Raw genomic sequence first — 24562 nt, forward strand, 5'->3', positions numbered from 1 at the left:
AAAACCATAACCCACGGTAAGAAGTAACATTATCCTAACCTGGTATAAACACACATATACATGTTATTTGTGTGTGTGTGTGTATATATATATTTGCTTATTTATGGAAATAAAAATTCCACAGAACTACTTTTCATACATAAATGTACTCTTGACACTTTTAGTCTAGGCTTTCCTGATGGCTCAGTGGGTAAAGAATCTGCTTATAATGCAGGAGATGTGGGTTTTCCCTGGGTTGGGAAGAGTCCCTGGGTTGGAAAGAGCCCCTGGAGAAAGGCATGGCAGCCCACTCCAGTATTGTGGCATGGAGAATCCCGTGGAGAGAGAAGCCTGGCAGACTACCATCCATAGGGTCTCAAAGAGTTGGACATGACTAGTAATTAACACACACATTTTTAGTTTATCAAAAGAAATAAATTGGCCTTGTTATACCTCATTTAAATATAAAAGTAAATATATATTATATAAGAATACATATAGATTATAAGTTTATATAAGTATATATATATAAAAGTAGGTTTTCTAGGCCTATGATATCTTCAACATGAACAGATACTTTAAAATAATGAAATTATTGTTTCAGATTATACTTCCCACCAGTAATACAGCACTTCAGCTCATTTCCAGGCCCTTCTGCTAGTCTAGTAAGAGGAAGTGGCATCTGTGCCACACACTCTATGTGTGCTGACCCAACCTTTGTTTTTAAATCTTTTCTTTCTTCCTGTTCAACTATGGAAACTTTAAAAGGTGAAAACTCTTCTCCAGTTCCCCGTGAAGGTACTGATAGCTATGTGATCTAGATCAGCGTAATAAGATATAACAGGGGTACAGTCTGGAGCTGTTACAGCCATTTTACAACCATGAGAATGAAACTACAAGCTAAGAATGGCAGAGTACAAAATTGGGGGAGCTCAGGACATTGGTGACATCATGTAGTTTATAGGTTAGATAAGAGCTTTGGGCTACCTCCTTCCTGATTTATAGTTACTTGATAAAAATAAACTTTTTCTGTTTTAGCCATGTTTATAGGTTTTTGGGGTTTACTGTGAATTGTTGGTTCAGTCCTATAATAGTTAGCTTGTGACAAATTATGCTACAAAAACAAATCACTGCAGAATTTAAGTGGTTTATAACAGCAAACATTTTTTTATTCAGTTACATGTCAGCTACAGATCTGCTCAGATTTGCTTCATGTCTTACTTCTGAGACCCAGGCTGGAGGAGAAGCTACTGCCTGGGTCTTACGGCATTGAGAAAAAGATGACTCTAAAGCTTTGATTCAGAAACGTCACGCTCCTTTCTACTCATTTCATTGGCCACAGCAGATCAAATGGCCAACACTGCTGTAAATAGCAAGGAAGTAAAATCCTCCTATAGAAAGAGAAGTGAATAATTGGAAACAATATTGTAGTCTGTCACTGTATCCTTTTGGTTTTTGTTCATATCACTTAATGGAAATTCTTAATTCATTCTGTATACTGATTTGTCAGTTTAAGTTTTACACTGAGATCTAGGATCTGTTGTTAACACATCGTCTGAGATAAGGGTGAAGGTTCAGTTTTTTTTCCAAATGGATATCTATTAATTGGTATCATTTGATGAAAAGACTTACCTTTCCTCTATTGAATTGTCCCGGCACCCTAATGCTATTGATTCTATCTCTGAGGACTTTATTCTGTTCCATTAATCTATTTGCTAAACCTTTATGCTAGTATGACACCATCTTGAAAACAGATAATTAAGTTGTCTCACCATCCCTTTTTTCAAGTTTGCTGAGTATATTCTAGGATTTCTGTAATTCTGTGTTTAGTCTTCCAATCTATGAACATAGTTTATCTACCTCTTTTCTTCTTCCAACCCTCCCTCCCTTTCTTTCTTTTTCTCTCTCTTTTTCTTTCTCTCTCTCTTTCTTTCTCTCCCTCGCTTCCTTCCTTGACATACAACACTGGATAAGTTTTCAGTGTATAGCACAATATTTAATTTATATACATCATTAAAGTATGTCTATATGAGATAAAGGATGCTCACTAAACTTGCTGTGATATCCTTCATCCCATATAGACATAGAATTAAAGAAATAGGAATTTTTTTTTCTTGTGATGAGAACTCTTATAATTTGCTGTCAACAACTTTCATCTGTAACATCCAGCAGTGTTGATTATATTTATCATTTTGTACATCCCTAGTGCACCACCCTTATGGCAGAAAATGAAGAGGAACTAAAAAGCCTCTTGATGAAAGTTGAAAGTTCAGAAAACTAAGATCATGGCATCTGATCCCATCACTTCCTGGGAAATAGATGGGGAAACAGTGGAAACAGTGTCAGACTTTATTTTTTGGGCTCCAAAATCACTGCAGATGGTGATTGCAGCCATGAAATTAAAAGACACTTACTCCTTGGAAGGAAAGTTATGACCAACCTAGACAGCATATTAAAAAGCAGAGACATTACTTTGCCAACGAAGGTCCGTGTAGTCAAGGCTATGGTTTTTCCTGTGGTCATGTATGGATGTGAGAGTTGGACTGTGAAGAAAGCTGAGCACCGAAGAATTGATGCTTTTGAACTGTGGTGTTGGAGAAGACTCTTGAGAGTCCCTTGGACTGCAAGGAGATCCAACCAGTTCATCCTAAAGGAGATTAGTCCTGGGTGTTCATTGGAAGGACTGATGTTGAAGCTGAAACTCCAGTACTTTGGCCACCTCATGCGAAGAGTTGACTCATTGGAAAAGACCCTGATGCTGGGAGGAATTGGGGGCAGGAGGAGAAGGGGACGACAGAGGATGAGATGGCTGGACCGCATCAGCAACTCAATGGACATAAGTTTGGGTGAATTTCGGGAGTTGGTGATGGACAGGAAGGCCTGACATGCTGCGATTCATGGGGTCGCAAAGAGTCACACACGACTGAGCAACTGAACTGAACTCAACTGAGTTGCTTTACAATATTGTGGTAGTTTCTGCTGTATAGAAAAATGTATCAGCTATACATATATCCCCTCTTTTTTGAATTCCCTTCCCATTTAGGTTACCACAGAGCACGAGTTCCCTGAGCTGTACAATTGGTTCTCTTTAGTTATCTATTTTATACATAGTAGTATATATGTCAATCCCAGCCTCCCAGTTCATCCTACCCCTCTTTCCCCCCTTGGTATCCATAAGTTTGTTTACATCTGTGTCTCTAGTTCTACTTTATAATTAAGTTCATCTGTATCAATTTCTAGGTTCCATATAGAAGTGATACTAAATGACATTTGCTTTTTTCTTTCTACTTCATTCTCTATGAGTGGCTAGGTCCATCCACATCTCTGCAACTGGCACAATTTCTTTCCTTTTTACAGCTGAATAATATTTAGTTATATGTATGTATTGCATCTTCTTTACCCATTCCTCTGCTGATGGACGTTTAGGTTGCTTCCATATCCTAGCTAGGCTTCCTTGGTGGTTCAGATGGTAAAGAATCTCCCTGCAATGTGGGAGACCCTGGTTTGATCCCTGGATCGGGAAGATCCCTTGGAGGAGCAACTGGTAACCCACTCCATTATTCTTACCCAGAGAATCCCATAGACAGAGGAACCTGGTTTATAGTCCATGGTGGTTTATAGTCCATGGGGTCACAAAGAGTCAGGCACGACTGAGAGACTAACACACACATGTCCTAGCTGTTGTAAGTAGTGCTGCAGTGAACAATGGTGTGCATACATCTTTCTGAATTAATGGTTTTATCCAGTTGTATACCCAGATGTGGGATTGCCAGGTCATATGGTAGTTCTGTTTTTAGTTTTTAAAGGAATTTCCAGACTATTCTCCATAGTGGCTCTGTCAGTTTACATTCGCACCAGCAGTGTAAGAGGGTTCCCTGTTTTCCACACCCTCTGCATTTGTTTAATTTTTAGATTGCACATATAATTGAAAACATACAGTATTTATCTTTCTCTAACTTCACTAAGCATAATATCCCCCAATTCTATTAACATTGTTGCAAATGACAAGATTTCTTTTTTCTTTTTGATAAATATTCCATTATCTATTTATTACATCATCTTTATCCATTGATTTGTTGATGGACACTTTTGGTTGCTTCTGTATCTTGGCTGTTATAAATAATGCTGCTGTGAAATTGCAGTGCATATATCTTTTTAAATTAATGTTTCCATTTTCTTTGGATATATACCCAAATCTCAAATTGTTGGATCATATGGTAGTCTGTACTTAATCTTTTGAGGAACCTTCATTCTGTTTTCCATAGTGGATGTACCAATTTAAATTTCCACCAACATTTCCCTTTCTTCCATCCTCACCAGCATTTATTATTTGGTATATTTTGGATGATAACCATGCCAACATGTGTGAGATGATATCACGCTGTAAGTTTGACTTGCATTTCCCTGATGGTTAGTCATGTTAAGCATCTTTTTATGTGCCTATTGATCATCTGTATGTCTTCTTTGAAAGATGTCTATTCAGGTCTTCTGCCCATGTTTTAATTGTTTTTCCAGTATTGAGTTTTATTAGCTATTTATATATCTTGGACATTAGTCTCATATCACACATATCATTTGGAAATATATTCTCTTATTCAGTGGGAACTCTTGGGTTTATTGATGGTTTCCCTTGCTGTGCAAAAGCCTGTACATTTAATTAGGTCCCATTTGTTTATTTTTTCTTTAGTTTCTTTTGCCCGAAAAAACAGATTCAAAAAAACATGGTTAAGATTTATGTCAGAGTATATTGTGTATTTTCTTCTAGGTTATATTTTCAGGCCTTTAATCCATTTTGAGTTATCCTGTATATGGTGCAATAAAATATTCTAATTTCATTCTTTTATCTATTCAGTTTTCCTGACACTACTTATTTGACTAGATTGTTTTTTCCCCATTATATATTCTTGCTTTCTTTCAGTTCAGTTCAGTTCAGTCGCTCAGTCGTGTCCGACTCTTTGCAACCCCATGAATCACAGCACGCCAGGCCTCCCTGTCCACCACCAACTCCCGGAGTTCACTCAGACTCACGTCCATCGAGTCGCTGATGCCATCCAGCCATCTCATCCTCTGTCGTCCCTTCTCCTCCTGCCCCCAACCCCTCCCAGCATCAGAGTCTTTTCCAATGAGTCAACTCTTCGCATGAGGTGGCCAAAGTACTGGAGTTTCAGCTTTAGCATCATTCCTTCCAAAGAAATCCCAGGGCTGATCTCCTTCAGAATGGACTGGTTGGATCTCCTTGTAGTCCAAGGGACTCTCAAGAGTCTTCTCCAACACCACAGCTCAAAAGCATCAATTCTTCAGCGCTCAGCCTTCTTCACAGTCCAACTCTCACATCCATTCATGACCACTGGAAAAACCATAGCCTTGACTAGATGGACCTTTGTTGGCAAAGTAATGTGTCTGCTCTTGAATATGCTATCTAGGTTGGTCATAACTTTCCTTCCAAGGAGTAAGCGTCTTTTAATTTCATGGCTGCAATCACCTGCAGTGATTTTGGAGCCCCAAAAAATAAAGTCTGACACTGTTTCCACTGTTTCCCCATCTATTTCCCATGAAGTGATGGGACCAGATGCCATGATCTTCGTTTTCTGAATGTTGAGTTTTAAGCCAACTTTTTCAGTGTACTCTTTCACCTTCATCAAGAGGCTTTTTAGTTCCTCTTCACTTTCTGCCATAAGGGTGGTGTCATCTGCATATCTGAGGTTACTGGTATTTCTCCCGGCAATCTTGATTCCAGCTTGTGCTTCTTCCAGTCCAGCATTTCTCATGATGTACTCTGCATATAAGTTAAATAAACAGGGTTTCAATATACAGCCTTGACGTACTCCTTTTCCTATTTGGAACCAGTCTGTTGCTCCATGTCCAGTTCTAACTGTTGCTTCCTAACCTGCATACAAATTTCTCAAGAGGCAGGTCAGGTGGTCTGGTATTTCCATCTCTTTCAGAATTTTCCACAGTTTATTGTGATCCACACAGTCAAAGGCTTTGGCATAGTCAATAAAGCAGAAATAGATGTGTTTTTGGAACTCTCTTGCTTTTTCCATGATCTAGCGGATGTTGGCAATTTGGTCTCTGGTTCCTCTGCCTTTTCTAAAACCAGCTTGAACATCAGGAAGTTCACGGTTCACGTATTGCTGAAGCCTGGCTTGGAGAATTTTGAGCATTACTTTACTAGCACGTGAGATGCGTGCAATTGTGCGGTAGTTTGAGCATTCTTTGGCATTGCCTTGCTTTCTTTATCATCGGTTAATTAACAATAAGTGCATGAGTTTCTCTCTGGGCTCAGTAGAGAGAAACTGATTTTTATGCTGGACTTCCCTGGTGGCTCAGACGGTAAAGCGTCTGCCTACAGTGCAGGAGCCCCGGGTTGAATCCCTGGGTTGGGAAGATCTCCTGGAGAAGGAAATGGCAACCCACTCCAGTATTCTTGCTTGGAAAATCCCATGGATGGTTAAATAAGGCAGTGGTCAATGTGATTAGACTGATTAGTTTGCTGTGGTTTTTAGTCTGTCTGCCCTCTGAGAAGGATAAGAGGCTTATGGAAGTTTCCTGATGGGAGAGACTGACTGAGGGGGAAACTGGGTCTTGTTCTGATGGGCAAGTCCATCCAATTTCCTGATGATGGGTGGAGTTGTGTTCCCTCCCTGCTGTTTATCTGGGACCAAACTATGGTGGAGGTAATGAAGACAGTGGTGACCTCCTTCAAAAGATCCCATGCATGCACTGCCACACCCAGTGCCCCCATCCCTGCAGCAGGCTACCACCGACCCATGCCTCCACTGGAGACTCCCGGACACTCAACAGGCAAGTCTGGGTCAGTCTCCCATGGGGTCACCGCTCCCCTCTCCTGGGTCCTGGCTCACACAAGGTTCCACCTGTGCCCTCCAGGAGCCTACTTCCTGGTCCTGTGGAAGCTCTGGCAGCTCTATGGTGGGGTCAGTGGTGACCTCCGCCAAGAGGGTTTATTGCATACCCAAGTCTGCCCACCCAGAGCAGCAGTCCAGCGCTAACCTGTACCTCCACAGGAGATGCTCAAACACAGTTCTGTCCCAGACTCTGTGGGGTCCCCGGGTCCCGGTGCACACAAGGCCTGCCCAAGGCCTCTGAGCATCTCTGGCGGGAATGGGGTCCAACCCTAAATGCAAATTCGCCCCTCCTACCATCTTGCTGGGACTTCTCCTTTGCCCCTGGACATAGGGTATCTCCTCACTGCTGCTCCAGTGAAGCGCAGCTGGCGCTCCTGACATTGAACCAGGGTATCTCCTCACGGCCATGCATGCAGGGCCACCCAAGACGGACAGGTCATGGTGTGGAGTTCTGACAAAATGTGGTCCACGGGAGAAGGGAATGGCAAACCAGTATGAAAAGGCAGAAGGGACACTGAAAGATGAACACCCCAGGTTGGTAGGTGCCCAATATGCTACTGGAGATCAGTGGAGAAATAACTCCAGAAAGAATGAAGAGATGGAGCCAAAGCAAATACACCCAGTTGTGGATGTGACTGGTGATAGACAAAAGGTCCAATGCTGAAAGAGCAGTATTGCATAGGAATGTGGAATGTCAGGTCCAGAAATCATGGCAAATTGGAAGTAGTCAAACAGGAGATGGCAAGAGTGAACATTGACATTTTAGGAATCAGCGAACTAAAATGGATTGGAATGGGTGAATTTAGCTCAGATGACCATTATATCTACTATTGTGGGCAAGAATCCCTTGGAAGAAATGGAGTAGCCACCATAGTCAACAAAGGAGTCCAAAACGCAGTACTTGGATGCAATCTCAAAAACGACAGGGTGAAATCTCTTTGTTTCCAAGGCAAGCCATTCAACATCATGGTGATCCAAGTCTGTGCCCCAACCAGTAATGCTAAAGAAGCTAAAGTTGAACAGTTCTATGAAGACCTACAAGACCTTCTAGAACTAATACCCCCAAAAGATGTCCTTTTCATTATAGGGGACTAGAATGCAAAAGTAGGAAATCAAGAAACACCTGGAATAACAGGCAAATTTAGAGTTTTGCCAAGAGAACTGTTTGTTTGGTCATAGCAAACACCCTCTTCCAACAACATAAGAGAAGACTCTACATATGGACATCACCAGATGGTCAACACTGAAATCAGATTGATTATATTCTTTGCAGCCAAAGATGGGGAAGCTCTATACAGTCAGCAAAAAAAGCCTGGGAGCTGACTGTGGCTCAGATCATAAACTCCTTCCTGCCAAATTCAGAGTTAAATTGAAGAAAGTACAGAAAACCACTAGACCATAACGGTATGACCTAAATTAAATCCCTTACGATTATACAGTGGAAGTGAGAAATAGATTTAAGGGACTAGATCTGATAGAGTGCCTGATGAACTATGGATAGAGGTTCATAACCTTATACAGGAGATAGGGATCAAGACCATTTTCAAGAAAAAGAAATGCAAAAAGGCAAAATGGCTGTCTGAGGAGGCCTTACAAATAGCTGTGAAAAGAAGAGAAGCAAAAAGCAAAGGAGAAAAGGAAAGATACAAACATCTGAATGCAGAGTTCCAAAGAATAGCAGGGAGACATAAGAAACCCTTCCTCAGCGATCAATGCAAAGAAATAGAGAAAAACAATAGAATGGGAAAGACTAGAGATCTCTTCAAGAAAAATAGAGTTACCAGGGAACTTTTCACGGAAAGATGGGCTCAATAAAGGACAGAAATGTTATGGACCTAACAGAAGCAGAAGATATTAAGAAGAGGTGGCAAGAATACACAGAAGAAGTGTACGAAAAAGATCTTCATGACCCAGATAATCTTGATGGTGTGATCACTCACCTAGAGCTAGACATCTTGGAATGTGAAGTCAAGTGGTGCTTATTAAGCATCACTACGAACATAGCTAGTGGAGGTGATGGAATTCCAGTTGAGCTATTCCAAATCCTGAAAGATGATGCTGTGAAAGTGCTGCACTCAATATGCCAGCAAATTTGGAAAACTTAGCAGTGGCCACAGGACTGGAAAAGGTCAGTTTTCATTCCAATCCCAAAGAAAGGCAATGCCAAAGAATGCTCCAACTACTGCACAATTGCACTCATCTCACACGCTAGTAAAGTAATGCTCAAAATTCTCCAAGCCAGGCTTCAGCAATACGTGAACCGTGAACTTCCAGATGTTCAAGCTGGTTTTAGAAAAGGCAGAGGAACCAGAGACCAAATTGCCAACATCTGCTGGATTATCAAAAAAGCAAGAGAGTTCGTGAAAAACATCTACATCTGCTTTATTGACTATGCCAAAGCCTTTGACTGTGTGGATCACAATAAACTGTGGAAAATTCTGAAAGAGATGGGAATACCAGACCACCTGACCTGCCTCTTGAGAAACCTGTATGCAGGTCAGGAAGCAACAGTTAGAACTGGACATGGAACAACAGACTGGTTCCAAATAGGAAAAGGAGTACATCAAGGCTATATATTGTCACCCTGCTTATTTAACTTATATTCAGAGTACATCATGAGAAACACTGGGCTGGATGAAGTACAAGCTGGAAACAGGATCACCGGGAGAAGTATCAATAACCCCAGGTATGAAGACGACACCACCCTTATGGCAGAAAGTGAAGAATAACTAAAGAGCCTCTTGATGAAAGTGAAAGAGGAGAGTGAAAAAGTTGGCTTAAAGCTCAATATTCAGAAATCTAATATCATGGCATACTGTCTCATCACTTCATGGGAAATAGATGGGGAAACAGAGGAAACAATGACAGACTTTATATTTGGGGGCTCCAAAATCACTGCAGATGGTGACTCCAGCCATGAAATTAAAAGATGCTTACTCCTTGGAAGGAAAGTTATGACCAACCTAGACGGCATATTAAAAACCAGAGACATTACTTTGCCAACAAAGGTCCATCTAGTCAAAGCTATGACTTCAGTAGTCATGTATGGATGTCAGAGTTGGACTATAAAGAAAGTTGAGTGCTGAAGAATTGATGCTTTTGAACTGTGCTGTTGGAGAAGACTCTCGAGAGTTGCTTGGACTGCAAGGAATTCCAACCAGTTCATCCTAAAGGAAATCAGTCCTGAATATTCATTGGAAGGACTGACGCTGAAGCTGAAACTCCAGTACTTTGGCCACCTGATGCAAAGAACTGACTCATTTGAAGAGACCCTAATGCTGGGAAAGATTGAAGGCAGGAGGAGACAACAGAGGATGAGATGGTTTGATGGCATCAACGACTCAATGGACATGAGTTTGAGTAAACTTTGTGAGTTGGTGATGGACAGGGAGGCCTGGCGTGCTGCAGTCCATTGGGTCACAAGGAGTCAGACAGGACTGATCTGAACTGAGCCTTAGCTTTTTTTTTTTTTTAATTCTGTAGCATTTAGTATATTCTGAAGTTAAGGGAGTGTGATACCTCCAGGTTTGTTCTTTTTTCTCAAGATTACTTTGACTATTTGGGGCCTTTTGTGATTCTGTTCCAGAAAATTTTAGGATTTTTTGTTCTAGTTTTGTGACATTTGTCAAGAGTTGTTTTGATAAGTATTGCTTTAGGTTTATGGACCTTTAAACAATGTTAATCTTTCCAGTCTATGAATATGAATGCCTTTCCATTTATTTGTATCATCTTCCATTTCGTTTATCAATGTCTTCTAGTTTTCAGACTGTAGGTTTTTCCTTTCTTGGTGTGTTTATTTCTAGGTATTTCATTCTTTTTGATGCAGTGGTCACTGGGATTGTTTTTTTACTTTTGCCATCACTGGGATTGTTTTTTTACTTTTGCCATTTAATATGAATTAGCTGTGGGTTTGTTATAAATGAACTTTGTTATGTTGAGATATGTTCCCTCCATGCCAACTTTGTTGAGGGTTTTTCTCATGAAGGGAAGTTGAATTTTGTCAGGTGGTCTGTCTGTACCTGTTGAGATGATCATGTGACTTTTATTTTTTGTTTCGTTAACATGATTCATTCCATTGGTTGATTTTTAGATGTTGAACCATCTTTCCATCCCCGGAATGAATCCCACTTGACCATGATTTATGGTCCTTTTTGTACATTGTTGAATTTGGTTTGCTAATATTTTGTTTAGGATTTTTACCTCTATATTTATCAAGGATATTGAAATAATTTTCGTTTTCATAGTGTCTTTGTCTGGTTTTGATATCTGTAGTGGTGGACTTTAGAATGAACTTGAGAGTGTGACCTCCTCCTCAGTTTTTCCGAATAATTTGAGAAGGCTAGGTAGGTATTAACTCTTCTTTATATGTTTGGTAGACTTCACCTGGGAAGCTGTCTGGTTCTGGACTTTTCTTTGTTGGGAGGTTTTTGATTACTGATTCAGTTTTAATACTGCTGCTACTGCTAAGTTGCTTCAGTTGTGTCCAACTCTTTGTGACCCCATAGACGGCAGCCCACCAGGCTCCCCCGTCCCTGGGATTCTCCAGGCAAGAACATTGGAGTGGGTTGCCATTTCCTTCTCCAGTGCATGAAAGTGAAAAGTGAAAGTGAAGTCACTTAGTCATGTCTGACTCTTAGGGACCCCGTAGACTGCAGCCCACCAGGCTCCTCCGTCCATGGGATTTTCCAGGCAAGAGTGCTGGAGTGGGGTGCCATTGCCTTCTCCGTTTTAATACTAGTATCAGTCTATTCAAATTATCTGTTTCTTCCTGATTCATTTTTGCAAGATTGTATGTTTCCGGGAATTTATCCATTTCTTCCAGGTTGCTGAATTTGTTGGCATTTACCTCTTCATAGTATTCTCTTATGATTGTTTATGTTTGTGTGATACTGATTGTAATTTCTCCTCTTTCACCTATTATTTTGTTATTGGGGTCCTCTGTCTTTTCTTAACGAGCCTGTGTAAAGGCTTAATAATTTTATCTTTGAAAAAAAGAACTCGTTTCGTTGTTCTTTTCCTTTCTCTGTAGAGGGGTTCTCTAGTTTGTTTTTTTTTTTGTCTCTGATCTTTACTGTTTCCTTCCTTCCGCTGACTTTCAGTTTTGTTTGTTCTTTTTCTAATTCTTTTACGTGATAGTTTAGCTTGTTTATTTGAGATTTTTCTTGTTTTCTGAGGTGTATAGTCTCTATTTGTTTTTGTTTTTCCCATTTTTCTTCCTGTATTTGATTCCTGGTTTTATACTGTTGAGATCAGAAAAGATGCTTGATATGATTTCTGTCCTTTTAAATTCGTTGGGACTTGCCTGATGACCTATTCTGGATGGCATTCCATGTGAACTTGAATATGTATCTTGCTGATTTTGGATGGAATATTTTGTAACTGTTAATTACAACTGGTCTAGTTTGTTATGTAATGCCATTGTGTCCCAGTTGGTTTTCTGTTTGGATCATGTGTCCATTGATGGTAAGTGGAGTGTTAAAATCCTACTGTTACTATATTCTTGTCAAGTTCTCCCTATTATGTCCATTGTTAGTAGATCTATTTTAAATACTTTTTGTTAATGCCAAGAAGAATAGAGGAAGAATTCCAAGTACAGTTGGCATAATTCTTCCCTTCAGAGTTAATAGGGTAATACGTATTTCCTTAGTCTTTTTCTATAAATATATATTTTTTAAGTGGTGATGATAGTATATATAACATTTATGGTAAAGGCTTTTTTCCACAGAATATAAAATTATAAAAATGATTTTAATTAATGTATCCCAGCATTCTGTTGAATGAATTTACCATAATTTACTTAATTGGAAGCTAAACTGAGAAACATTTGTTCATAGTTTCTTGGAAATTGAAAATTTTAAAGCAGTTGAGCTACTTGTGTGTTTGAGTGTTAGAATAATTTTCTTTTGTATATTTTAGATTCAAGTGGACATATATTCTCCTCTTAAATTGAAAGTTAAAATAATACTCTATTTGACTAGTTTATGATAAGAGATATTGAAAAGTTTTTTTTTAAGACTTAAAACTCATTGTGATTTTATTTTGAAGTGTAATTCATTTATTGCATTTTAGGTATTTCTAGTAATTTTTCTTTTTTGAGGAGATTGTAAGTTCTGTTATTTCTTGAGTTATGAACACTTAGTTTATGAATTTTCATGCATTGAAATAACTTTCTTTAGATACGCTCTAGAAATAAAATGAAGCAGTTTCTAAAATTAGGTTTTAAGTTCCATACAAGGAACTGAAAATGAAATTTTGGAAAAGGGATCCATTTTATATTTGGGAAATAGAAAAACAATGATGTTTTTATTTATCTCACTTTTATCTGGAGGATGATCAGCAAGCAAGATCCAAGCTTTGTTACCCCCTGGGTTTCCCTCTCACTTGAATATATAAGTAGGGTGTTGACATCAGAGATTATCAATCACTCATCCTTTTCCCTGTTGGTGATCTTCAGATAGCTTATTATGAATAAAAGACAGGAGAAGAAAACTGGCAGCTTCCCTTCTTTTGTTTTCTCCACTTCTCTTCGTATGGTTCTATAGTAGATGATGCTAATAACTTTCCAATGCTGAGAGATCAGATGTTTATCTGTAAATGTTACAAAATTTAAAACTCCAAAAATTGGAATTTGATTCCATTTTTAACATGCATACACAGTTTCAGAAGTTAGAAAGACCAGACAGTACCATACTTTCGACTTATACTCAACATAGTAAATAAAAACTATGATAGTAACAATTAAAAGAATCATTTATGTGTAGCGTAATTCTAATACTAGTAATGTATATTTAGAATATACTGTTTAAAGTCATAGATTTTAGGTACTCACATACTTTCAGTGTTACTTTTTCTTCTAATTTTTAAAATTTTCCCTAGAGCTTTCTAACATTGTAAATTATAAGAATCATTATGAAGTTTTAAGCTCATTTTTAATAGGAAAACCTTGAGAGAACATTAGTTTGCATAAAAAGAATTGATTTCCTCTTAGTCTTGAATTTCCTGTGGGCAGAACACCCTAAATTAAAATCAGGATCTTGATAGTGGGGAATAAACCTTTTTAACAATATTAAATAATATATTTGTCAATTTTGTAGAAGTATGAAATACTTATAAGTATACTTATAAGTATGTGTAAGTAATTTGGCCACCTGATATGAAGAACTGACTCACTGGAAAAGACCCTGATGCTGGGAAAGATTGAAGGTGGGAGGAGAAGGGGACGACTGAGGATGAGATGGTTGGAAGGCATCACCAACTCCATGGACATGAGTTTGAGTAAAGTCCGGGAGCTGGTGATAGACAGGGAAGCCCGGCGTGCTGCAGTCCAGGGGGTCGCAAAGAGTCAGACAACGACTGAGCAACTGAACTGAACTAATGAAAATTTTGGTTTAAAATGAACTAATTTTAACCTAACATTTTTCAAGTGAGGTAAAATATCCCTTCATTATGGAAACTATATCACACAGGCACACCAGCAGTGAATGTGGATTGATTGTTGTGTGAGTTCCCTATAAATTTTAGAAATCTCATCTAATGTTATTTAGATTCCTTAATTTAGTTGTCATAAAAGGCTAACATAAATTTATCCTGTGTCCTTGGCATATATTTCCTTGTCTTTTCTGTTTGTTTCTTTTTAATGCATGTGTATTGGTTTACTTAAGTAATTTTAGTTTCCAGCACTATTCAGAAATGAGTTATAAGTACATAATGATAAAATATTATTTGGAAGTTTTCTCACAACTTAGATTTGGACAGTCATTTACAACCTATCTGTTGGTTAAATTTCTAACTCTTTCAACTATCCTAAAGTTCTGAACCAATAAGTAATTATGAAGTGGCTTCTGGGAAAAGCGCACACACACGCACACACACCCAAGGGAAAGTACACAGACTTATGAAATGCCTTCTTTGTTAGTCACTGTGCTAAATACTTTACTTTCAGTTTTATTTTTCACAGTAACTCGTGTTCATTGTATTGTCAAGGAAGCAAATGCCCAGAGATTAACATAAAGAAATCTGGTCTTTTTTTTTTTTTTTTTTTAAGAATCTCTTGTTTAGGGCTTTATAGTTTCACAGCAAAATTAAAAGGAAGACACTGAGGTTTCCCACACACCCCTAACCCCATGCATGCATGGTCCCCTCCATTATCAGCAGTACTCACCAGAATGGCCGACTTGTTAAGCTGGTGAACCCTACGTTAACACGACAGAATCACTCAAAATCCAGCGTACCTTTGGATTCACTCTTAAGTGTTTAACATTCTGTAGATTTGGATACATGTACTAATAATATAGACATGTATAAATAATATATTAATTATTATAATAACATGCATGTATTATTTATATTGTTAATATAATGATATTCCATCATTAGAATATCATACAGCATACTTTCAATACCTTAAAAATTCACTGCTGCTACTGCTGCTGCTAAGTCACTTCAGTCATGTCCGACTCTGTGCGACCCCATAGACGGCAGCCCACCAGTGTCCCCCGTCCCTGGGATTCTCCAGGCAAGAACACTGGAGTGGGTTACCATTTCCTTCTCCAATGCAGGAAAGTGAAAAGTGAAAGTGAAGTCACTCAGTCGTGTCTGACTCTTAGCAATTCAGCCTTCCCTTGCCCCCAGCCCTGGTGATCACTCATCTTTTTAAAACTGGATAGTTTTATCTTTTTCCAGAATGTCATGTAGTTGGAATCTTGTGGTCGGTAGCCTTTTGGCTTCTCTTTATTACTAATGTACAATTAAGGTTCCTCATGTGTTTTCATAATTTGATAGCTCATTTCTTTATAGTGCTGAATTCTATACCATTGTCTGCATGTACCACAGTTAATTTATTCATTTACTTACTTAAGGGCATCTTATTTGCTCCCAAGTTTTTGGTAGTTATGAATAGAGCTGCCGTAGACATCCAAGTGGGCTCCCCTGGTTGCTCAACAGTAACGAATCTGCCTGTGAGTGCAGGAGACACGGGTTCCATTCCTGGGTCAGGAAAATCTCCTGGAGAAGGAAATAGCAGCCCAGTCTAGTATTGTTGCCTGGAAAATCACATGGACAGAGGAGCCTGGCAGGCTACAGTCCATGGGGTTGCAAAGAGTTGGATATGCATGAGTGATTAAACAACTACAGAAAACAGCCATTTGCAGGTTTTTGTGTGGCTGTGGGTTTTCAACACCTTTGAGTAGGTATCATGATTACTGGATTATGTGCCCCCTGGTGGATGAGATTGGTCCAGGGACTGGCGCCTGAGCCCTCTGGTTATCAAGGCTCTGTCAAGGGATGTGTGGAGAGGCAGTTGTGGGCTCAGGAGGACGTCAGGCCACCTGTCAGCTGTTGGGTAGGGCTGTGCTCCCACCATGTTGGTTTTTTAGCCTGAGGCATCCCACCACTGGCGCCTACAGGCGAGACAAGGTTCCAGTGCCAAAATGGTGACCTCCAGAAGAGCCCCCACCTGGGGCCTCTGGCACTGCGTCCTTGTCCCCAAGTGAGCGTCAGCCGACCCCCGCTTCCTCAGGAGACCTTTCAAAGACCTCCAGGGTCCTGTGGAGTCACTTCTTCACCTTAGATCCTAGAGCGCATGAGTCCTTGCATGAGTCCTTCCCGGAGCGGGGTGCGTGATATGGGGTTCAGAACTTCCTCTTCTGTAGGAGAACTTCATGATATAATTATTTTGCAGTTTGCAAGTTGTGATTTGATTACATTATGAATTTGCCCCCTACCATCTCATTGTGGCTTTTTCTTTGTCTTTGGAGCTACAGTATCTTTTTTGGTAGGTTCTAGATGAGGTGAGCTCAAGTCTTTTCTATTCCACCATCTTGTTTTCATCTCATAATTATTACTTCTTAATATTTGTTTACAAATTTCTAACCTTTTGTAAATGGTGTGTTATATTTATCTTTTTTATTTCTTCACAGCACACTAAAATGCTTCCAACTTAACATTTTTACCTATGTTCAGGAAATAAAGACAATATGGTATTCAAAAATTATGAAAGCAAACACTGCTAAATAACCAGATATGCCAAAGTTATAAAATTGAGCTCTTCACTGACATTATCTTAACATGAGAGCCCAAAATATTCATTTTGAGCACTACATATTTTCAGTGGTTGTAAAGTCAAATGTATGAAAGCTGAATACCGTCTAAGAAAAATTGTAGCTACTTGAAAATTTTACTAGCGGGGAGTTTAGAACTTAGAATCCTCTGATCATTGCAGATAATTAAGTTTTAATAGGAAATAGAATAACTCTAAGAGTGATGCTGTGCAGTGGTTGTATCCCGTGTTTGAACAGTTTTCCACCATGGACCTCATGCTAGCTGTTTTCAGTGTTCATCTGCCAGTTTGGCAAAAAGAGGCACTCAGTTGCTGCCCTTTGCAGCTGTTTTCATTTCTTTACTAACTGCAGCATCCTTTTCCATACAGTGAAAGCTGTATAGATATAAATGGTATCCGGCAGCAGCCAGAATTTGCTGGATTATCTCTTTCCTTGGTTGCTCAGAAACCTCAGGCAGCCAAACTGCCGCAGCGAGTTTTCCAGAGTTGTCAGCATAATACTTTCATGTTTGTCTGGACATTTTATTTCTGGAATACACCTTACAGGGAAGTTGCTGTCTTAGTTAAGAGGTTTTTCTCAGCTCAGATCATTTTGATAGTATTCTCTAATACCCACAAGTTTTGCTGTAGACTGCAGACAGACGTTCATGAACGTCTTGCAGGAAGCCACCAAGATTAAAGCCACACTTGACTTCAATTTAATATGCAGTTAGGTAAGCTAATTCCCAAATCACTTAACTATATTGCATTTGTAGCAACATTTTGGAGTAAGACCTCCTCAGTTCAGTTCATTTGCTCAGTCGTGTCCGACTCTGCGATCCCATGAACCACAGCGCGCCAGGCCTCCCTATCCATCACCAGCTCCCAGAGTCCACCCAAACCCATGTCCATGCGGTTGGTGATGCCATCCAACCATCTCATCCTCTGTCATCCCCTTCTCCTCCCGCCTTCAGTCTTTCCCAGCATCAGGGTCTTTTCCAAAAGACCTCTTGCTCCCTGCCTTATATGTGTGTATGTGTGTGTTTCCATGTACCTCCAGTGTGAGATTCTGTCTCCTGCTCTGGCTTTGTTCTAAATTTTGTATACCTTTCACTTAGTATTTATAAGTGCAGTTACACTGGAGAGACCTTTGTTAATACTGGCAGTGACCTAGAAAATAAGTGAAAGAGGAGTTAACTTTGATACAGAAGACTGTTGAAAAAAATACATAGTTTTTATCTTGTCAAAGGTCAGACCCCTAATAAATGATGAAGTTTAGACTACCAGGTACATATCAGTTCTGATATAGAACTTAGAGTAGGTGACATTTTTCTTAAGGTTTCACTGTCTTTTGAAAAGAATTCGAGTATTGAGTTCTTTAAAGGCAGCAACGCTTAACCAATGGCTTGCAGATAGGAGAAGGAGATAAAATTTAGTGAGTACCTACTATGCACTGTATTACATACTTAACCTAGATAATCTTGACAATTCCACAGGGTAGGTGGCCTTACACCTTTTTCACATAAGAAAAAATTAAGGTACAGAGAGGTTAAATGATTTGTGTTATTAGTACTAACAAGTAGATGTGGGATTCCAAACCTGCTATTTTCCTTCCACCACATCAGGGGTTGTCTGGCAACCTACAGCTTATGGACCACATCTCGGATCTTACTTTTGTAAATTAAATTTATAGAACACAACCGCAGCTATTCTACGATTAGATACTGTCTGTGGCTTTCAAGCTGTAACAGCCGAGTTGAGTACTTAAGACAGATCATATGACTCAGGGAGCCATATGACTCACAAGTAGATACTTTACTATCTGGTCTTTATGGGAAAAGTTTGCTGATACCTGCACTAAACCTCGCTTTGTTTAGAGGTACTGTAAACTGTACATTCTGTAGTATAAATTTCAGTCTTACTGAAGCATTAGACTTGGACAAGAGCAATAAGATAATGATGAAGGCAAGCAACAACCCATGAATGTTCAAAAGCTTTCCTATTTGGAAAGATAGGCTGGTATGATTTAAATATAGTCTTTTCTACTTCTGTGATTCAGTGCATGTCTCCCAGTTTCCTCATTGATAGGTTAATAAACTGCCTCAAAAACTCAAGTGCGCTTAAATTAATAAACTACTCCCAGAAATCCTTTATAGAAGATGAAGTTGTTTAAAAATAAATATCTATCTCCTAATATGTTACCTTTTACTACAAAAGTAAACTATTTTTAAAGTCATTATTATGGGCTGAAGGTTGGCTTCAACAAAGTAATTGGCTCCTACTCTTAATTTAACTGGTACTAAAGATAACCTTTAGAAATACAATGTTGAACTGGAAGAGTCTATTGAGGAATCTTACACTCCCTTGTAAGGTTACTTATTGTAGCAGCTGGTTCTATGCACCTCCACCCCCCTAACATATGACCCTTGAGCTTAACCCTCTTACTGTAATTTTTAAAATTTGAGCCATAGTATAATTCATTGTAAACAAAAATCCCTGAGTGCAAACATTAATTAATACAAGTGGAGGTATAGTTTAAATGTCACATATACTATTGAAGTGTTACCTTATATCCACAAAAAATAAAGAATAAGAAAGACATATTTCTTTCTTATTAAAAGCAAAAATTATAGAACGTGAAAGGGAAGTCGCTCAGTCATGTCCGACTCTTTGCGACCCCGTGGACTGTAGCCCACCAGGCTCCTCCGTCCATGGGATTCTCCAGGCAAGAATACTGGAGTGGGTTGCCATTTCCTTCTCCAGGGGATCTTCCCAACCCAGGGATCGAACCCGGGTCTTCCGCATTGGAGGCAGACGCTTTAACCTCTGAGCCACCAAATGAAGAAGAAAAAAAAATTATAGAGCCCTTCACAATTAAAAGATAATCAGGAAATTAGGGAAAGACATATTTCTTACTCTTTGAGTGATTTTCACTTTCACTTTCGTCCATTCTTTACCGGTTAAAGGACACATTTCTTAGTCTGGCCACAACCTATTTTCAGTTTTATATTCTATTAGCAGTACTCACCATTTGAATAAACCTTTTGTTTCATACCTTCCTTTGCATAGGCTGTTTCCTTTATGACTGGTTTTGATAATGGCTGAAGACTAGATTCAGAAACATTTATTGGAATGGAACAAAAGTAGCATTTATTAAGCATACTAGCCAAGGTCTGTGGTAGGTACTTAAATAAGTAACTCTCATAATCCTGACTATTTTCCTTAAGAAATGGTTATTTCCTTTTACTGTATAGATGTAACCTGAGGCATTAGAAGGGTAGTTACAATTACATAGCTAGTTTGAGATTTCATACTCCAAATTAAATGATTGTTTTCTTGTCTTTCCCCTACCCACCTCACATTGCTTCAGTAGTAAATACCTGTGATCTTTATTATAACCTCTTTCCAAATACAGTCGTCATAAACAGTTCATGTTTTCAGCCTTGTTTTGAATTATTTACAGTAGAAGAAAATAAATGTAATGGTATTATGGTAGAATAATCACTATTTCATTATTCTGAGTGTAATTAGTTGTAGTTAGTTTTATTCATTTGCTGTGAGTTGTATAGCCCTCTGTATTTACATGTGAAAAATCTTTTCTTTGAAGTCCTTCTAAGTACTGAACAATTTCATTTTACTTTATTGTAATTTAACATTTTTTGGAGTTCTTATATGAACAAAATTTCCTGTATTTTTCATTATTCTAGAAATTGGCTGAATCCGATTTATATGTAATTTATACAAGAATTTAAGTATATTCAACCATAAATTTCAAATCAAACTCATTTCCTGCCTCTGTGAAGGAGAAAATTGAAAAGACCATGTATATACGTAACTTTATAGTATAAAGTACAGCCTGTGAAACCGTCACTTTCTGTATGGGAATATATTGCAGTTTAAGAAGTTAGTTTGGGCAATATTAAACATTAGAGATTTTTTTTTGGCTATTAAGATAAATTTGGTAAAACATAATTCTTTCCCTTACATATGCTTCATAGATTTTATTAATATTCCTAATTGTGGTATTTTTTCCTTAGGATACTGCTTCATAATTACTGGTTTTACAATCTAATATTTTTTTCCTCCATTAGAATGTGAAACATGTTGCAGAAGCCTTTAAGAAGTGGCTGAAGGGTGACGGAAAAAGTGCCATTGCCTATCAGAAAAAAGCAAAACAAAACATGGGAAGTTCAACCACCAAATTCCGTAAAGCACTCATCAATGGTGATGAAAACCTGGCCTGCCAAATATACGAAAGCAACCCTCAGCTAAAAGAATCCCTTGATCCAAATACATCTTATGGGGAGCCCTACCAGCACAATACTCCGTTACACTATGCTGCTAGACATGGAATGAATAGAATATTAGGGTAAGTATTACTGGAAACCAATTAGTAACAGATTAGAGAAAGGGGAAAAAAACCGCTCTGGTCTTTGAGAATACATGCCTTATGTGGTATTATAGTGAACTAAACTTTGTAAAACTGAATATGCCTAAATTATTAAGTATGATTTTTTTATTATGTGTTTCATTTCTGAGGTTAGTTCACATATTCTTTTTACTGTAAATACATTTTGATCCTCAGTATGTTTCATAGTATGAATTCTTTATAACAGTGTAGTGTTTTAATTTACAATGTTTCAGTTCCAGAAAAGTACTTGTCATCTATCAAAAAATTGCAGGGAATGGTGTCCAAGGCAATTTAAGTTGAAAAACTGATGTGTTTCCCTTACCTAGTCTTGATCAGATTTGAGTTTCCTTCTTTTAAAAGGTTCAGTTACCAGAAAAGACTTTGCTAAAAGTAAAACATTTTCTTGGAACTGAAAATATCAATACTAAGAAACTTAAAAAAAAAATCTCTTTAGGAAGAAAGCATTAGTGATAGCAGTATGTGAATTCTTCTTAATTACATGGGAATTAAATTTGCTATTTGCTAACTTATAAGATGAAAGAAGCAAAGGATAGAAAAGTAGTTCCAAAATAAATGTAGTGTTTTTAGTAGTAGATTGTGCAGCTGTGGAAGTCTGGTGGTAGAAGAGAAAGAAACAATTCTTTGCTTATGCAGTGAAATATAATTCTTAAATCGGCATTCTGAGTACTTTAGAACTTGACAAAAAGCTTTTCAATCCTTTTTCTATTTCTTTTTATACAAATTTGTTGTTCAAATTAAGCTGCTGTTTCTGGTATCCCTGAATCATGCCAGGGGTGTTCTGTCTGCCACATTCATAATGCTGTTTCCTGGGAGTATCTCTCCTCTCAGCTTTCTCTTTCTTACCTAAATTTTAGCCTTCCTTCAATGTCCTGGGCTTCCCGGGTGACTCAGTGGTAAAGAATCTGCCTGCTAATGTAGGAGATGCGGGTTAAGTCCCTGGGTCGGGAAGATCTCTTGGAGAAGGAAATGGCAACCCACTCCAGTATTCTTGCCTGGAGAATTCCATGGACAAAGAAGTCTGGCAGGCTAAAGTGACTTAACAGCAGGGTCCTAGGCATTCTTTATCTGTCTTATTCCTGTCACAGCCTGTAAGGAACTTCAGTCCGCAAGGAACTTCAGTCTTCTTTTGAACTTCTGTGGTTCTTTTTTGTTTATTACTTGTGTGGTATACACTACCCATTGGTTTTGTAAATTTGTAAACCTACTCTTTGCCTACCTAAATTACAGCTTTTTAAAAGGACTTTCTTTGTACTTCTAGCGTCTAGCATAGTATCTTACACAAAGTAAATAGAACCTTTCTAAAAGTCATTGCACAGATACTGTCTTTAGGATCAGGATTTGTAAATGAGAAAAATTCCATGAATAACTTAGTTTATTCAGGCCTATGATTATCAAGTAGGTATTTTTGTAACCTCTTAAAAATAAAATAGGTATTTCTTGATTTAAAAAGAGATATTTCTATTACCTCTCCATTTTTCAGTTATCTCTTATTTTCATTTCTCTAAAAATACCCACTTAGAAGCCACTGCCACCTAATCTTGTTTGAAATTTTACATTTTTTCTTTCAAAAATGGATGTTCCCTATGTTAATTACACTGACATATTGTACTAATAAAATAATGGCAAACGTGTTGAGGGCTTAACTGTTTTCTAGGCACTACTAACTGCTCTACGTGCCTTGTCTCATTTAATTCTCATTCTAGGGCTATAAGGTCGTTTATCATCCGCATTTCAGAAGTGAGAAAACTGAAGCTCAGAAAGATTAAACAACTTGTCAGAACTCGGCAGCTTGTAAATGGCAAAGCTAACTGCCCATTTAGGCAGATGACTGTAGTCTTTAGGCTTTCAACACTATGATAGCATCTTATCTCTATAGTCAGATAAGCCTGTATGTCAGGAATGCCTAAAACACTTACTGTGCTAAGTCGTTTCAGTTGTGTCCAACTCTGTGTGACCCCGTGGACTGTAGCCCACCAGGCTCCTCTGTCCATGGGATTCTCCAAGCAAAAATACTGGAGTGGGTTGCCGTGCCCTTCTCCAGGGGATCTTCCTGACTCAGGGATTGAACCCACATCTCTTTCATCTCCTGCATTGGCGGGTGGGTTCTTTACCACTAGCACCCCCTGGAATCCTAAAACACTTATTAGCAAGACAAATTAGTTACTCTGGATTTCAGTTTCCTTGTCTCTAAAATATTAAGCTTGTATAATTAAATGAATGTGTTATGTTTCATGATACCTAGTGTATAGGTTCGGAGAAGGCAGTGGCACCCCACTCCAGTACTCTTGCCTGGAAAATCCCATGGACGGAGGAGCCTGGTAGGCTGCAGTCCATGGGGTCACTAGGAGTCGGACACGACTGAGTGACTTCACTTTCACTTTCCACTTCCATGCATTGGAGAAGGAAATGGCAACCCACTCCAGTGTTCTTGCCTGGAGAATCCCAGGGACGGGGGAGCCTGGTGGGCTGCCGTCTATGGGGTCACACAGAGTCAGACACGACTGAAGTGACTTAGCATAGCATAGCATAGTGTATAGTATTATTTCTCAAATTTGTAACCCTAAATATCTTCAGATTATCCTTGACTTACTCATCTCCTTTACCTAACCTGTTACTAATGCAGATTTCACTCCGTCTTATCTGATGGGTTCATGTCTTTCCATTCCTGTTGCCTAAAAGTTTGTTTACTCTTATCAACCCCTTCTTCCAGTACTGAAAGTACTTGACTCCTAAATGTTCCTTTTGCAAGTCTTTTCCTCTTCAGGTCTCGTGTTCAGGTTAATCTTGCTAAAAGTTTATCCTTCTCAACGTTCTGTCATAAGAAAACTATGGCGGTACACTATTGTTTGCCTCATTTTACTTGGCTTCTGAAGCCTTATTTTTTCTCTGCCCTCATTCTGCCGAGTCAGCCTAATCTCTCTTTATTCTCCAACATGATCATATCAGTCAGACTGGTTGCCTTCCCTCTTGCTTTTCCCACTTTTAAAAATGCCATCCCCTTAGCTTTATTGTTAATCCCTGATTCTGAAATGTCTTGTTTCTTCTCTAATTCCCTGTCCTTTAAGTCCTTACTTGATTTCTGCCTTTTTATGAATTCATTACCAACTGTTCTGACCTGCAGTATTGTTCTCAGAAATTCCTATAACTTAGATTTTAAATCGTCCAGTTGTTATTAAATTCATCTCTTTGATTAGATTGTAAATATTACAAATACACTGCTGAACAGTAATGCTCTAAGGAGATTAACTC

General features: G+C 38.6%; 1 protein-coding gene across 4 annotated transcripts in view; it reads left to right on the forward strand.

The window, feature by feature from the left end:
- Positions 1–24562, forward strand: part of ANKIB1 (ankyrin repeat and IBR domain containing 1) — a 157915-nt gene that overhangs the window by 35404 nt on the left and 97949 nt on the right. For 2 of the 4 annotated variants that reach the window (XM_024990530.2, XM_024990529.2), the window contains exon 2: positions 20973–21250. In XM_024990530.2, coding sequence (XP_024846298.1) covers positions 21063–21250 — 188 coding nt within the window. In that variant the 5' untranslated portion in view covers positions 20973–21062. Of the gene's footprint in view, positions 1–20972; positions 21251–24562 lie in introns of those variants that run through there. The other 2 variants (NM_001192052.2, XM_024990532.2) reach the window with 2 other exon arrangements.

Source organism: Bos taurus, chromosome 4 (assembly GCF_002263795.3).
Source record: "Bos taurus isolate L1 Dominette 01449 registration number 42190680 breed Hereford chromosome 4, ARS-UCD2.0, whole genome shotgun sequence".
Taxonomy (NCBI): domain Eukaryota; kingdom Metazoa; phylum Chordata; class Mammalia; order Artiodactyla; family Bovidae; genus Bos; species Bos taurus.